Source organism: Muscardinus avellanarius (assembly GCF_963383645.1).
Source record: "Muscardinus avellanarius genome assembly, chromosome: 14".
Taxonomy (NCBI): Eukaryota; Metazoa; Chordata; class Mammalia; order Rodentia; family Gliridae; genus Muscardinus; species Muscardinus avellanarius.
Genome location: NC_137800.1, coordinates 69,023,990 through 69,041,779, shown reverse-complemented (window position 1 = coordinate 69,041,779; position 17,790 = coordinate 69,023,990). Strand labels below are relative to the sequence as shown.

The 17,790-nt window shown below is 37.7% G+C and overlaps 1 protein-coding gene across 1 annotated transcript; it reads left to right on the top strand.

Annotated features, from left to right (window-relative positions):
• Positions 1–759: 759 nt before the first annotated feature.
• ELOVL2 (ELOVL fatty acid elongase 2) lies at positions 760–16,369 on the top strand (the record flags this gene model as incomplete). Its single annotated transcript, XM_080709834.1, has 7 exons — positions 760–817; positions 5,113–5,300; positions 8,201–8,278; positions 11,132–11,303; positions 13,675–13,799; positions 14,432–14,566; positions 16,244–16,369. The coding sequence occupies exons 1-7, from the start codon at positions 802–804 to the stop codon at positions 16,367–16,369; spliced, it is 840 nt and encodes a 279-aa protein (XP_080565960.1). The 5' UTR covers positions 760–801.
• Positions 16,370–17,790: the final 1,421 nt, after the last annotated feature.

Below are 17,790 nucleotides of genomic sequence, written 5' to 3'. Positions count from 1 at the left end.
CCCTATTTTTTATCCTTTATTTTGAAACAAGGTCTCACTAATTTGCTGAGGGCATAAGTAGCTGAGGCTGGCCAGGAACCTATGATCCTCCTGCCTCAGCCTCCCAAGTACTAGGATTACAAGCATGTGCCATCATGCCTGGCTAAAACAAGCCCTCTTTAATGGTTAGATGTGGCTCCTGGAAATATGGTGCATGTAAATTTCCATTTTAAAATTGCACATAAGCTTGACGAGATGGCACCCGCCTGTTATCCCAGTATAGGGAGGCTGAGGCAAGAGGATAACAAGCTCAAGGCCAGCCTCAGCAGTTTAGTGAGACTGTCTCAAAATTAAATAATCAAAATGCCTGGGAGTGTCTCTCAGAGGAAGAATGACCCTAGGTTCATAGACTTTCCCTGTTGCTTACATACAACTTGTATTAATTGCAACAATGGTAGTTGCTTATGGAACAGCTTTGGCTTTAAGCATTTTAGACAGAAATGGAATTGAGGTCAATATCCCTTTAAGAGTTTAAAGGAGCACCAAGCCTGTTTTCCAGGATGCATTTTGCTTCATGAAATCAAAGAGGAATTGTTTCCTTGCAAATATTTGCAAGCTTGTGAAAAGAAAAGTGGCATCTCCACCACATTCTTTAAGTCTTTGCAGTCAAAATGCCTTGATGCTAGGGCACTGGAGCTTTTAACTACATGGTGGTGGCAAAAGCTTGTTTTGAGAAAAAAGAACACTTACATATTTTTTTCTTTCTCCCGTTAGGAGTATCTAAAGGCCTTGGATAAAGAAGTCAATGCTTTTGTGGACTATATGTTTGGACCTAGAGGTGAGTGAGACACTTGAGAACTAAATGTGGAAAGAATACAGAAAGAATGCCCTTTACTTTTAGAAAAGAATGTTAACTGTCTCAAAAAAAAAATTGTATGGTATGTAGCATTTAGAAACTTGCCTCATCTTTGACACCCTTCTCTCAGAACATCCCAAAGGGCCTGTTCTTCTCTTGCTTGCCTCCCTTGAGATGAAAGCCACTCTGGGGCCAGGAACCAGGGGCACAGTGAAAGACAGTGGTGTTCTCCAGTCTGTTTTCCAGTCACCTTTCAGTCTGCTCACAGGCACAGTCGTCTGTAAATTGCTGCCCTTACATGGCTAAGCTCCTCTTAAGGATGTAGGTGGCTGCTCTGCCCTGGGCCATTTGGATGAGCTTAGAAGTCTATCATTTCTCCATCATTAGCCACTTAGGCTGCAGTGGCCTCCCCTCTTTCACTCACATATCAGCAGATGAAATAATAGTCTAGAAATATAAATCATACTGCTGTGGTATCTTAGAATTCATCAGTATTTTTCTACTGCCCTTAGGTCACACTAAATTTATCATGGACTCTATACTCTTGAATAATAGATACCCCATACACCTCTCCATCTCAGTGCCAGTCTTCTTCACTCAGAGATAGCCACTTGACATCTTTTAATTCCGCAAAAACATAAAATTCCTTTATATGCTGTTCCTTGAGCCTGAAATTCCTCCCGTTTCCTGCCCCAACCCCAATCTGGTCAGCTCCTCTCCTACTTCAGATATTAGCCCAAATGGTGCCTTTTCAGGAGGGCTTCCTCTCTACAGCAGGCCCCTTGTTGTTCTCCATTTCCACCTGGCTTCTTTCCTTCCCACATTTCATTGTTATTCAGTTTTTAGGAGGGCAGGAGCCTGGGCTGCTTTACTCATCCTTCTCTCAAGGACTCACCACAGTCCTGGGAACATGGTAGGCACTCTATTCTGCAAGTGAATGAACCAATTCTAGACAAAATGTTTTGGTTCCCTTGGGCCTTGATAGTTCACAAACATGTGGAAAATCCATTATTCTCTGTAAGGTTATTTCCTCAATACTGGTCGGGAAGAAGAGTAGTAATGAGATTTTCCTGTTTCTCAGTATCTTTATATAACCATTTGGAGATTATTTGGATCACTCCCCAGAGTTCCTAGGTGGATATAAATTTTAAGTGAGACACTGGTCACTGTCTTATAGAGCATACACTGTAGTTGGGGAGGTAAAACTAGCATATCTGAAATAAGTGGAAAGCAACTAAGTACTAAACCAGGTATGTTCTTTTCCCAGGGCTGCCATAACAAAGTACTACAAACTGCCTGGCTTAAAATAACAGAAATGTACTCAGAGTGCTAGAGGCTAACAGTCTAGAATCAAGGTATCAAGAGGCTTTGTTCCCCCAGAGGTGATAGGAAAGAATCTGGTCCATACTTCTCCTGATTTATAGTGGTTTCTGGTACTCCTGGGCTTGTAGATGCATTACCCTTTATCTGCCTTCACACAGTGTTCTCTCTTCTTTGTGTCCCTGTACCCCAACCTCCTCTCTTATAAGGACACTGCTCACTGGGTTAGGGCCCACCCTAATCCAGTATGAACTCAACTTGATGACTTGCACAAAGACTGTTTACAAATGAAGTGACATTTAGATACAAGGAGTTAGGACTTCATGTCTTTTTTTAAAATTATACACATACTTTTATTGGTTCACTGTAATTATGTATACCTAATAATTCATTATGCCTAATGAAGTTCAAAGTCATAAAAAAAACATGCACAGGGCCCAACCCTCCCCATACATAATAGTGAGACTGGCAGTGATGCATCCATACATGGGCATAGCATAATCTCAGTACTCTCATCAGTTCTTCCTTTTCCCCTCCCATGATTCTACTGGCTACTCTCAATTACCTAAAATCTTTGTGTTTCCTATTTTTCTCTCTGGCTTCCACTTACCAGAGAAAACTTTCAACTCCTGACTTCCTGACACATCTTTTGGGAGGACACAACATCATTACAAGTTAGAGTAGCTACTTAGTGCCAGTTACTTAACTTTGCCCCCTGTGGCTCACTTTTTCTCAAAAGTAAACTGGAAATATCACCTATATGATAGGAGTGCTTTGAGAATTATATAAGCTAACACATGTAAGATACTGCAGAACAGTGCCTGGCACAGAATAATCACTCAGTAAATGTTAGTTATAGCCATAATAAATTCAAGATGATTCTGGTATGCACAGGAGGCACTGTTGCTAAGAAAGAACAGTAGGAACTGGCTCCTTTGAAAAGGCAGGATCGTAGCTGGGCATGGTGGCCCACGCTTGTAATCCCAGCATTTGGGAGGCTGAGACAGGAGGATCTGGGTTTGCGGCCAGCCTCAGCTGCTTATTGAGGCCCTTTGCAACTCAGTGAGACCCCGTTTCAAAATAAAGAATAAAAAAATAGGACTGGGGGTGTAGCTTGGAGGTAGAATTCCCCTGGGTTCCATTCCCAGTACCCCCCCCAAAAAAAAAGGCAGGATCTTTTATCTGGGTCTTAAACAATGAGTAGGACATAAACATGGAAATGGCATATTGCACAGACTTTTTTTTGTGTGTGTGGTACTGGGGGTGGAACCCAGGGACTTTCTACTTTGGGGCTACACTCCCAGACCTATTTTATATTTTATTTGGAAACAGGGTCTCACTAAGTTGCTGAGAGCCTCACTAAGTAGCTGAGGCTGGCTTAGAACCTGTGTGATCTTCCTGTCTTAGCCTCCCAAGCGTGGGGATTACAAGCATGTGCCACCACTCCCATCTGCACAGACTTTTATCACAGTGATTAAATGCTAGAGGAAAGTAATATCTGTGGGTCACATGAATGCTGGAGGGTTGTTACGTTTTACCTTTATTACCAGTGGGAAAACTTTACAAAATGGGACAGAGCTTGAGTAGGCACTTTGCACCTAAAAATGTATGTAGGATAGGTGGTTTAAGGAAAAGTTGGGGTAGACAGATTAGAGGTTGTACCTAGAGACTGGAGAGAACCAAGGAGATCAACAAAGGACCTTGCCAATGGGTGAAACCAGTCTTTTTTTTTTTTTTTTTACCCTTTATGGAGATTAAGAACAGCATAAACTTTTACAAGTCTAGGACATATTTAAACAAAATGAGAATAAATAGTCATTTCATACCTACATTTATTTTCAGAGTTACCAATGACATATCTATCATATGGAATTTATTGAGGATTTTAAGTTTTTACCTTGTAAAGGGCACTTGATGTATACTACCCAAGGTCTTGCCCCTCTGCTATTCCTACTTCCAGTCAAATGGCCAGGTCTGGTCCTTGGCTTTGTTTTCTGCTCTCATCCTAAATTAGCAGCTCCCGGTGCTGTTTATAGTCCCATTGCTCTGTTTAGATCAGTAAGCTCACTTCTGCAGTGATCCTAAGCAGATTCTGGGAAATGTGGGTTTTAGGAATTAGGATATAATATCAATATCCATTCTGATACCCAGATCTTCCCCATGGAAGAATGCTTGGAAATTAATAATGGGTGAGGAGGCACATGTGAATCAAATCCTGACTCAGCTGCTAACCACTCTATGCCCGTTAGCTCAGAAAGCTTTGGTAACTGTTCATCTACATAATGGCATAACAGTATTAACCTTCATATTGTGTTAGAATAAATACAGTGACTGTTTCAAAGAAAGCATTAAAAAGCTTTACTTCCCACCTTTATTTCTTTTCCCTGTCTTTCGGTGTTTAGCTTAAGTCCCATTTTCTCTTAAAAATCCTGCAACTACAGGCTAAAAGTATTACATTGAAAATTTAATTTATAAGCTTTAAGTTGCATACTATTTTGAGTACTTTGATGAAATCTCAGTCAATTCAACTGAGATCAGCTCTTATTTCACTTAATGAAAGAGTAGTGATGCCTCAAATTTAGATATGCCAAAGAGGAGCTATAAAGGACTTCAAGTTGAAAGATAACAGTTCTTGCCAATAAGAAAAAGAAATCTAGTGGTGAGGTTGCTAAGATAAATAGGAAGAAATCTATCCATGAAATTGTGAAAAAAAATCTGTGCTAGTTTTGTGGTTGCATATTATAGACAGCAAAAGTTATAGCCACAGTATGTGGTTAAGTGCTCAGTTAAAATGAAAAAGGCATTAAATTTGTATATGCATGGATAGAAAAAAACAGCATGAATCTTGAAACACAGACCCTGAGGATAAGGAGGGTATTCTGTACAAAAACAATGTGTATGTTGCTAACTGGAGTGTCATGTTTTAGGATTTTCCCTGTGAATGTGTTTCTTTACAGATTCTCGAGTCAGAGGATGGTTTATGTTGGACTCTTGCCTTCCTACCATTTTTCTTACCATCCTATATCTGCTTTCAATATGGCTGGGTAACAAATATATGAAGAACAGACCTGCTTTTTCTCTCAGGGGAGTTCTCACCTTGTATAATCTTGGAATCACACTTCTTTCTGCATATATGCTGGTGGAGGTAGGTGCAGCCAAAACTGGAGTTAATAATTGAAAGAATTTTAGAAGCAATCAGATTGGCCTACAAGAACTATTCTTTTAGGACCTCAAGTACTTATCCCAGCATTTGATATGATTCCTTTCCAGGCCTGGCAGTCTTGTTTTTGATTTGAGATTTCCATATCTTGATTTTGGCCTATTTTCTTAGTTTCATTGAAATTTAGAATCAAAGTTTAGATTGAACAGGCTTTAAAGATCATTTGTTACAATTTTTCCCTTTATATATTTATGATAATGAGGCATAGGAAAGTTATGTAATTTGCCTTAGAATTTACAATGACAAGTATTTTTTTTTTTTTTGGTACTGGGGTTCTTGGAAGCCCTTCTACCTACGGGCTACACTCCCAGACCTATTTTTACATTTTTATTTGGAAACAGGGTCTCCAAAGCCAGCGCGCGCGGCTGGCTTAGAACCTGCGCGATCCTCCTGTCTCTGCCTCCCAAGCGCGGGGATTACAAGCGTGCGCCACCACGCCCCGCTACAATGACAAGTATTTTAAAAAGTTAACCAGCCAAAATCAGTTTGACCGAAATACCAATAGAGACATACACACATATGTATTTTATTGTTCATCAAAGAGAATGAGCCTACATTTTTGATGTCCTGATAGCAGCTTAGCACTTCTCAGAACTTCTGAGCTGACAATTCTCTCCGCTCCAGCTGACCTGCTGCCCCTCCATTGTAAAATACCAGAATCAAGTAATTTTACAAGAACATGTAATGATTGTCCTGCCCCTACAACCAAATGTTAGTTTACTATATAATACAAGGGAAAATCTATAAGTATTAAGCTTGCTCTAGCAAAAATGAATAAAAGGACACAAAGGAAACAAAAACATCATGTTGTTTTAAGGGAAATGTTAGGGTAAAATCCTTTGTGTAAGTTATAAATGGCCGGATGTGGTGGCACACTCTTGTAATCCCAGTACTTGGGAGACTGAGGCAAGAGGACTGAGGTTCATGGCCAGCCTCAGCTACTTAGTTGAGGCCCTCTGCAACTTAGACCCCATTTCAAAATAAAGAATAAAATATAGGGCTGGGGGATAGAATGTCCCTAAGGTTCCATCTCCAGTACCATAAAAAAAAAAAGTCAAACAGCTGATGACACAGAACCTTCCTGCTATCCTTGAATTAAAACTGAAAATAAATCCTTGCCTTAAAATACAGGCTTTTTTACCTAAAGTTTATTCTGTGAATTATCCTAATATGCACCATGGCAGGGAGGGTAGGCTGGGGCTAGAACTCAGTGCAGTCTACCACTGCCTCAGCCTCCCGAGTTGCACCCTGTCCAAATCCTAATCTTCATTATTCTAAAGATGGTTAATAGCCATTTCCTGGAATTCTAGTGTCAGAAAAGCCATGCATCACATAGATGCTTTCTAATTTACCTAGTCCTGAAAGGATGGTTTCTATTTTAAATTATGAGGTGAGTTTTTTAGCACACTAGATGAACTTGCAGGATCTTGATTTTTATGAGTTAGTTTCCTGTGGTTTGGGCTGCTTCCAGATTTGTTAGGTAGCCCAGCACAGGTGCCACAGGGATAAGAACAGCCTGGATAAATCTGATTAAAGCAGGACATGTGCCCTGTCCTCTCCACACATAGGGGATGGACCCTGTTTTGTTAGCATATAAAATAGATCTACAAAGCTATCTACAAAGCTTCAGCCTGGCCATAGACATTTTAAACTAATCCTTGTGCATAAAGTTAAACAGCTTTCTTAGCTGGAAAAGTGCTCTAACACATACGCAAAACTTACAAATCTCTAAGGCATTCCTAGATCTCCTCCTAGCCTGTCACTGGTTCCATTTGAGAAGAAGAGCATGAAGCCTCAGGGGCAACTAGGGAATGGCCTGATTTGTAATAGAATCCATCAGGAAAATCCAAGGTTTGCTTCTTTCACTGGATTGGCTGCTCCTGGCAGTCTTTAATTGTAGTTATGTTCACTGAAAGGAAAGAGAAGTATATCCAAAAATTAATAAAAGACAAAGGATCTAAAACATTCTATAGTTAGTAGTCCATCTCTTTTTAATGTTCAATTCAATATGTTTTAGCAAATCTATACCTTTATGCATCTGATGTAGAAAATATATACCTTTTGCCTATAATACCTTATGTCAGTCAGAGCCAAATGCCTCATATTGTAGTATCTTAAGTTTTTATAAGCAAGAACTATTTTTATAGAATTTTTAACAAGGAATAAAGTTTGTTCTCATGATGGTGTGGAAAGAACAGTGAATTAGTAAGTCTGACTTTTCATCATCATCCTACTACTTTCTACCCATGTAATATAAGCAAATCATTTACACCTCAAGTATATATTGAGCAGTTACTGTATGCTAGACATTAGGCAAGGAACTATAGACACAAAAATGATAAAAAAAAATGTAGCATACATTTCATGGAGCTTTTCAGTTTTTGAGAGTAATACAGAAGATAGTAGCAATAAAAAAATTGTATAAGAAGCTATCTGAGCTCTGTTTTTCATCTTATAAAATTAAGGTGATCAAATATTAAATTTTAGTATAGTTTCCTCACTTTTATGTTCAGTCAATTCTATATACCACTTATAGAAACAGAAGACTAGATATTCCTTACACAAAATTTTGTTACTCAAAATTTTGTTTCTTTTACTTTTGGATGATGTAAATGGGTAGAAATAAAATATATTAAGTAATATAAGTTCGGTAGCAAGAATTAAATCTCTTGATAATAAATGTCTGAGGACAAGGTTGGGTCAAACTCAAATTACGGAATGTTTCTTCTCAAACCTGAGTAAACTCCAGAGACATGAGTGGGAAATTTGGTTTATGTCTCCAAATTCTTGTGTTGATTTTCCCCACTTCCTGGATTTTTTGGCAGCTCATCCTCTCCAGTTGGGAAGGAGGCTACAACTTACAGTGCCAAAATCTCAACAGTGCAGGGGAAGCTGACATCCGGGTAAGTGTTAGAAGTCAATCATCTGTTACCATTTCGCCTTTCAAAGGAGAGAGGACTCTTCTTCCAGATGTGAGGATGGGCTGAAATTAGCAGGATCAACTAAAAAAGTTAATCACAAGAGCTTCCTTTGAGAGGAGGGAACAGGACAGGAAAGGAAACTAGAGTTCTCTGGTTAGCTTATGCTGTATTTGATTTTGGAACCATGAATTATTTTTATAATTAAATAAAATATTGTATAATTGTACAATTTAGAATGAAAGCAAGGAAGTCATCTAAAAAAGTTGGAAGCAAACAGATGAGCATATGTATATATTAAGCTGATGATGTAACCAATGAAAATTACTTTGAGTGACATTGAAACACAATATTTTGAATGGCTATTCCTAGTGAGATATGCCTTAACAGAATTGTTTTTTGCTGCTATTGCTATATTAGTATTGCTATATTAGTATTATAAGAGTTTTGAAACTCTTATAGATACATTGTAGGATAAAATAAATATAATTCCATTAGAAAACTAATATTTGAAGCAAAGGAGATGTCTATAAGAAAGTTAAATGACAATTAGTAATGATAGATTTAAACTGAAAATAATTTTATACTTTTCTGCAAAAAATAACTTATTTCTTAGTTATAAGAAATATATTTGTCTACAAAAAATAAAGGCCTAAGTTGGTCTATGACAGTCCAGGGCAATGAGCCATACTTACCCACCAGATGTGCTCTCTAAATATAATTTTCTACCAGAAGGGGTGAGAATTCTTAAGAGAAGTGGCCAGTTCTAGTTTGGGGGCAGAAAATATATTTAAAATGAATTCAGAAGGCCTTGAACAAAGAAGTTCTCCCAGACTGTGAGGGTTATGACAATAACATATCTCTAAGTACATTTTTTAAAACAAGTTTAAAGTGAAAAATCTCACTGTTAGCTTTTGAAGGTTAGAACACCTACTCATTCTAGAAAAAAACATTTATCTTGCCTTTCATATGTGAGTTTCTAAGTAGATCCAGAGGTAAAGTACTTCATAGCAGAGAAAAATATGTGAAATAATGGATCTATATCAGCCATCTGCAGATGATGAAACTATTATGTGGGAATGTAATAAAAACATTTATAATGATTTTTAATATTTGAATTCACTGTTCAGTCTGAATAGTAGGGGGATGGTCAGAAATGACACCTTCTGATGTGCTGCAGTGGGGTGCACAGAAGTACCTCTGAAATAAAACAGCCAATCCAGTCTCTCAATCTAACTGCAAGTTACAGAAGAGAAGGCAAGGGAAACTACACTGGGAGGACACAGTTTCCATACCAGCAGGGATGCTGTACAGTGGAACAGTGTTCCTAAAGAGCAGCAGGAAACGGGATTGCTTAGAAACCTTAAAACCATTATAAACCGCAAGGCACACCTTGTTTATATCCTGATTTAAATAAATTAATGAGAGACATTTTTGAGATGGTCAAGAAAATATAAAAATTGGCTGTAGAAGTTATTAAGGAGTTAATTTTCTTAGGCAATGACTTCATTGTTATAATAAAAAGTATGTTACAAGTATTTATAGATAAAATGGTATCTTGAATTTGTTTGTAATAACTCATGGCTTACCCCCCAAAAGTAGTGGGAATTAGAATTGATAAAACTAGATTTGAGTCATATTGATAATTTTTGAAGTTAATTAATGGATACAGATTGTTCATTATACTTACTCTCCATGTATTAGTGAATGTTTAAAATTTCTGTAAAATACAAGGTAAATCAATGAATATAAGACATTTAAAATATTAAGATGTATACTTTTAAAACATCTTCAAAACTATTATTTAGGCTTCCCTATAGCCATTTTATTTCTAATGGATAATAAAAGACCAGTGTACTTTGAGGTACTTTAGTATTTCTGAAGATTAATTAGTCCATCAAACACTAAGATGAATGCCACCAACTCAGGATTATCTTGAGAAGTAAACAATATAGCATGTTATTCTAACTTCGCAATTTCTATTATATAACACATCTCCAGAGATAAACTTAAAAACATACGCTTTTAACTAAAGTGTTTTCCTGTAAATGATAGAGCATGAAGGGTCTCTGCAGAGAAAGGAAGGTGGTTATTGAGGCCTACCACCGTTGGTAAGGATGAAGAACTTCTTGGTTTCTAATCTCTTCCTTTGTGGAAAAGACATAAAAGATGGACTGCCCATGGGGAGCATGTTTAAGAGAAATGTGCATTAGAGAAGCAAAGAAAAATATTGCAGGTTAGTTTAACAGCAGTGCCCCGTCAAGTGTGAGGCCCTGTGCAGCATGAAGGATACAGTCTGCCTCCAGGCACTGTGCATCCTGTTGATAGGTTCACAACATCTGCTACACTGCTGTGGTTACTGACTAGAGATGTAGTCACAGTAATTTAGAAATACAAATGAAAAAGTAGCGAGCTCGATAAAGTTCCATAGAGGCTTTGAAGAGATGTGAGGCAGGAAAGAGGGTATTGTTGAACACAGGGAGCTGAGTGTTCAGTACTCAACCAGGAGTAAACAGACCACTCTCAGGGCCTGTAGGTGCCCTGGCTGGGAATTCAGAGGATGATGGTGGAAAAAGTAGCAAGAGCAGAACTGAGAAAGATGCTGTTCTTAAACGAGGAATCTACTGAGTCATGGAGGTGCAGAGGAGGAACTTGGAGAGAGAACTCATCTTTCACTAGAGTATGGTGGATAGCTTGGAACAGGAAAAACTGGAGGCAAAGACTTCAGAAGAGCAACTTTTTCAGTGTTCTGAGAAAGAAACTCACACTGGTAAAGTAGGGATGGCACACAGGAGCATTTCTCCTTCTCACTTTTTTCTCTTTTTACATTTTTTATAGGTAGCTAAGGTGTTATGGTGGTACTACTTCTCCAAATTAGTAGAATTCCTGGACACAATCTTCTTTGTTTTGCGAAAAAAGACAAGTCAGATTACTTTTCTTCATGTATATCACCATGCGTCTATGTTTAACATCTGGTGGTGTGTTTTGAACTGGATACCCTGTGGACAAAGTAAGCTACTTGGTTCATTTTCAGTAAAGAATGAATCTCATAGGAACAGGAGTGCACCTCTTCCTGTACTGAGCATCATGTGCATTTCAGGAGAGTGGAGGGAAGTAGCAGAGGAGAAGCTTGTCACAACAGGAAGCACAGAGCAGTGGCTTTCAGTGTTGCTTCATTGAGAACTGCAATAAAAAGTATGCTTTATATCACAACCCAGTGCACCCATTCATCTTATACTTCCTATGAGATCAAAATGTCATCCAGCACTAATTTACGGTGGTTCATTCTGATGTACTTTGGGTCTTTTTTTGTGTGTTATTTCACTTTTACAAAAAGCAGTGACAAGTCACTGCCTTGACTTCACAGTTCACTAATGGGTAAATTATGACCTGTGGTTTGAAAAGTACTGAGCTAGAGAGGAGTGGTTCCAATCGGATACTGTCTTGTCCCTAAGAATTTAAAAATACTTTATTTTAAAATTCACAGCAGGGAAAATTTAAGAAAAATGCTTTCGTCCCAGGACTCAGGTCATTGTCAAGATGATAGGGAAAATGCCAAGTATATTTAGAATACAAATGTTCCTTGACTTACAATGGAGTCACATTTCCATAAGCTCGTAAACTAAAAATATCATAAGTTAAAGGTGCATTTAATACACCTACCTTACTGAGTCTCCTTGCTTAGCAGCACGGCACACTGCAACATGTGGGCAGTTCCCCCTTGTGATCCCAGGGCTGGTTGCTATTGTCCCGCATCATGGATATTACAACACATAGCAGTAGCCTGGGGAAAAAACCAAAATTCAATTATTTCTACTGAATACATCACTTTTGCACCATTATAAGTCATGCAGATATATCATCTGTATCACTGGGCTGTTAAAGTACAAATGAAAATTATAGTGTCAGGAAGAAAACAAAAGGAGTGCAGAGAGCAGAAAGACATTTGTTTTTACTCCTAGAGTCTAGTTCCTCAAATTTGGTTATTAAGGAAGACTATAACTAATATTTTATGACTGTCAAGTTTCATTTCATTGAGCATCTAAAATCCACTTAGATCATGTGTACAAACAGCCCTGTGAATGATGTTTGTGAAAATTTCCCTTCAAGAGTATTATAAGATTTAAAGCAACAACTGCTCATTGTTCATTAATTGGTGGAAATGAAAACACAGGTAAATATCACTAATATTGTGCTAGTTAGTATTTTGAAACTGTGTTTTCATTTAAATTCAATTGTCCTTTTTAAATTTAAGTGTTTTTAACATTTATTCCAGCCAGTATTTGTTGGGAACTTACTATATGCTTGGTTTTTTGTTTTTGTTTCTTATTTACATTTATCCAAATCATTAATCTAGGATCTTTTGGAAGTTCATAGTATTATCTGTTAATCTCATCATAGCCTTTAAAGGTATTACTATATCTACTTCATAAAAGAAAATACAAATTTACAGTCAAATAACTCATGCAAGGGTACGTACATAATAAGTGATCCTTTAACACCACAGCCTGTCCTACCAAGAATTGAGAGCCCACAGACCTGGATTCCAAACTAACACTCAAAAGCTTTCTCTAAATGCTAGCACTATTCTAAGCATATTTTCATACACTGATTAATCTTCACAACAGTGAGTTCCCTATTTCCAAAAAATAATCCATCTATGACATCTTACCTCTTGCAGCTAATTAAATGTACCCAAAATAGAATATAGCCTTTTCTCCTTGACTTCCTGAAACACCATCCACCCATGTCAATGGCAGAGAAGTCTTTTCATGAAGATGGCAGGGGACTGTATTTTAGGTATCTCTTGTCCTTAAAGTCCCCAAGACAGCCCTTTCACTGGGAAGGTCTCTAGTCTCTCATCCTGCTGCACATTCCCTCTGTAGCATCTGGTTCCTAAGACCCTTCCTTCCAGGTAGAATTTACTTAATTGTGAAGAGCAGTCTGCTTTGATTGAACCCAAAGCCTTTTGCATTAGACAGGTGCTCTTACCTGGAGCTGAATCCCTAGCCTGCAGATGCTCTTTTCGCATTCAAGGTTTAGCCAAAACAAAGACAACTCTTTCAAAAGAATTCTGCCAGAAGTTTTAAGCTAGCATTTTTTTCCTCACTGATTAGCTAATAGTAGTGACAAAGAGATGGTTAAGAAACTTCTCAGAAAAGCCTTTTCTGTTTGAAAAACGACCCCAGTTTATTTTGTTTAGGAGTTTTTGCCAAATCCTAAAGTAATGGTACAATAATCGGGGATTTATCATCATGAATCTTGTTATCTGGCTGTCCATCCCTGTTGCTCATTGCTATTCTCCATGGGAATACTAGCACTTACAGGAGGATGAACAGTCTTACCTTCAAGGTAGTAACTACTCTACTCTACTTCTCTAGGTTTCTTTGGACCAACACTGAACAGCTTTATCCACATTCTTATGTATTCTTACTATGGGCTTTCTGTTTTTCCATCAATGCACAAGTACCTTTGGTGGAAGAAATACCTCACACAGGCTCAGCTGGTATGTTACCCCTTCTTATGAATGAGGGAAGGAATAGAAATCTACCTTTAAGACATCAGAGGCTTCTTGATGTGTAATGAGGCTGCCCGTATTTCTCTAAAAATTGCCTTTTAAGAATTACTTTTTAGGTAGGCATGGTGGTGCACACCTGTAATTCCAGTGCTTGGGAGGCTGAGACAAGAGGATCACAGGTTTGAGGAGAGCTTTAGCAAAATAATGAGATCCTGTTTCAAAACAAAAACTAACAAGGGCAGAGGGTAGAGCTTGGAGGTAGAATGTCACTGGGTTCAATTTCCAGTACCACCAAAAAAATTACTTTTTGTGTATTAAAGTACCTTTTATGCCTGCAATTTATTGCTTTGAAATGTAGATTAACACTTTTTAAATAATGTATAAGCTAAATCATTTTAATCTAAACATTAGCTGCAACTTTTTCATGAGAAAATAATGGGCAATTTTATATAATTTAGATAAAATTTCTAGTTAGGATAGTGGCATGCTTCAGCATTTTGCTTGCTTTATTCCTGCAAAATGTAGAGGGTGATGGTAGTAGATATCTAAACTGAGGAAACTTGGCCGTGGCTTGGTGGAGCTGGGCCAGGTCCTCACTGAGCCGCTTCTCTGCCCTCCAGGTGCAGTTCCTGCTCACCATTACGCACACGCTGAGTGCAGCTGTGAAGCCCTGTGGCTTCCCCTTTGGTTGCCTCATCTTCCAGTCTTCCTACATGATGACACTAGTCATCCTCTTCTTAAATTTCTACATTCAGGTATGTGAAATGTAAATACTCTGGAAAAATGGAGACTGTATGCCTTCACATTACAAATTTTACTTAATCTATTAATGTTTATGAATAATCCAGATAGCATGTCAACAAAAGAAAAATTTGCATTCCTGACTCCTCTCCCCATGTCTTCCTCTTCATAGAACCACCATTAATAATACAGTAGGCATTCTGTTAAAACTTAATATGCCATACATTGAAAAATGTTTCAGAAATACCAAGTTATACACATAGTTCTCAACTTGTATCATGTATTTGTACTGTGCTACCCAAATCTGACACGAAACAAACAATAGTATAGTAAGACAGATCCAGGAAATTTACATGAATGGAGAAAAAGACATGAGAATAGTAACTTTTTTTAATATTAAATTCAATAAGCCCATATCAACTACTAGCACATTGTAGGCTGTTTATTAGGACAAATTTCTCTTAAGGGAAATCGGTATGAAAAGGTCACAGTGGCTTTTTATCAAGTGTCACTTTCTTTGTAATAATTATATTTTTATTGCTGTATTATAGTCATACTACATCTTAATGGGGTACAAGATGGTAGAGGCATGCATGTACATGCATAATTTAAGTGGGAGAGAGCTTCAATATGCAGTTCCAAAAGGACTTCATTATATAAGAACCTATGAAAGCTGGGAGAAAGCACAGGACTCAGGTGGTTGTAGATTTTAAATTGCTCTCCTTTGTGGACTGGGGAAATGGAAAGCTTCATCAAAAAATAAAAACATACATTTATATTCAGAACTACTTCTGAAACTACATTTTCTTCTTCAAACAAAAAATGCTCTCTTTTTTTAGTTTGCATTTGCTAAAAGTTAACCCATCGTGGCTTGATGCAAAATACAACTGTGGGAACTGAACCTTTGACAACTTTCTAGATCTGTGTTTCTGAAATTACATTGACTGGGCTTTGTCTGTTTTAAGAGATAAATGTTTCTCGTTTGAGAATTTCTAAAGAAATAACCAGCAAAGCTAACAGACAAAGCTATGCAAACACCACACCAAGTGAAAAACAAAATTGCTCTCCTTTGGGAACTGGGGAAATGGGAAGAGTGCTGGAGGACAGCCAAGGGAGTCATTTGGGCGCTGGGTGTTGGCACTGGGGGAGAAGCAGGGGAGGTAGGAGCACTGAAAGCCTTAACTCCACATGCTGGCTCAAACTGTATTTTAGTCCTAAACTTGAGTATATAATTTTAGTCTTGACTCTTGTTAATATACCATTGCTTTAAAAAAGTAAAAAGACAAAATCATAATTTTATCAAAATAGGAAGGATATGGTAACAGCTGCATTAAGCCAGAATCTTTGGTATTGGTTCTTTTAAAATAATAGTACCATTTCATTTGAATTATATAATAAATTATATCCTTTCTGAGTAATAAAAATTGCTATTCCCATAATATGCAAATCCTGACCTAATAGTGATAAGGTGAGAAGAACACCTTTCATTGACATACATGCATCTGGTCTTGGTTTGTACTCTATTTTCATCTTTAACCAGGGGTCCTAAAAATGTTCATATTGCACATATGAGTTTTTGATATAAAGCCCATTGCCCAAGAAAACTATGTACTATTTTAACCATATGCAGTGTCAGAAACCAGGCCTTATTAAGGAATCTTTTTTTTTCTCAATATATACACATCCAACAGACATACCGAAAAAAGCCAATGAAGAAAGATGTGCAAGAGCCAGCTGCAGGGAAAGAAGTCAAGAATGGTTTTTCTAAAGCCCACTTTACTGAAGCTAATGGAGTGATGACCAAGAAAGTACAGTGAAAGGAGTAACGGAAAGAGTTTCTACGCTGAACTGAACAGGTTCGCTTGTTTTAAAGCAAAGACTGAATTGAAAGTTGTATGTTTTAGCATAAACTAATTTCTCTTGAGTTTATAAATCATTTGTACCCAGAATGTATTAATATATTTCTATTAGGTTAATCTGTTAACTGAATGCTTTGGTCAGTGTTGAGGTGATGCTGGACTCTGTAGACCTCAGAGCAGGTGCAGCTCCTCCCGTCCTCCTTCAGACCAACCCTCGGCGGCACTGCCTTCACAACGCCTTACACACATGCAAAGCCAGGAAACAGTGCAGTGTTATTTACAGCAAGTCTTCAAATAAAAAGTTATAGTCATATAAAACGGTAAAACAAAACACTAATTATATTGTAAATACAGGGTATGATCTAATGTACTTGAAGCAATAATTGTCAGTGCATAAAGGAGTTAACCCCAGAAAATAATAAAATGTGATCACAAACATTAGGCAAAAATCTAGTAAAACCTCTTTTCTCAAGCCAGACTTTTGTTTGAAAAATCCTGCCACCAGTTTTCACTCTAAACTCAGTGGAATTTGTTGATCTTCAAAATAATTTGAAGATTATTCTAAGGAGAAAATGTTATTTTTCTGCCAAAATTCTTATAACTCAGGGGCTTCCGATAGGAGTTATGTTTTAATTTGATTTCCTTAATTATTCATATATTCAAGTTTACCTCCCACGTTAGTTAGCCTAGGTTAATAAAGACTAGTGCTGCATACTGAAGCTGTGTCTAGATCTGGCTGCTCACTTTCCTCCTGAATGAGGACTGCAGTCCAGTCTGCCCTTTCTTAGAATGTCTGTGCCACTGGAATACTTATAAACTGATGCAGGGAAATTCAATAGGCATTGAATTTGTCAACTATTTCTTGTGAACCGACTCATGAATATTACCTCAAATATTTGGTATAAATCTTTGCAGTTTATGTAAATTTGAAACTTGGAAAGATGTAGTAGAGTTTGGAAAGATTCCAGTCCTGGGTTAGTGATGAGCCACCAAGCTTAGTACATCCGTTTCCAGCTCAGAACTGTGCTTCCCCCAAAAACAGACCTTCCTAAGCACTGGGTCTTTTAGTATTAAACTGTACCAAGAATGAAAACAGTATTTTCTGAAGATCAATTTATACTGTATAAAATGAGACTTGACACTTTGACGTTTTTCCTTTCCTGTTGCATTGACAAGGGGATGCAGGAACACAGCCGGGGCATTTCACCAAGGCTCCAACAAGGGCATCTTTCTCTCCCTTTTTGCCTTCCCAAGCTCTAGTCTTAAATTTTCTGTTAAAAAACTAGAATGAGTTTTTCACTTTTTTTATGTCAACTGTCCTTTTTCAGGACTCTAGCGTATTTCTTAAGGTGAACATAGACACTGAGCATAGTATTTTG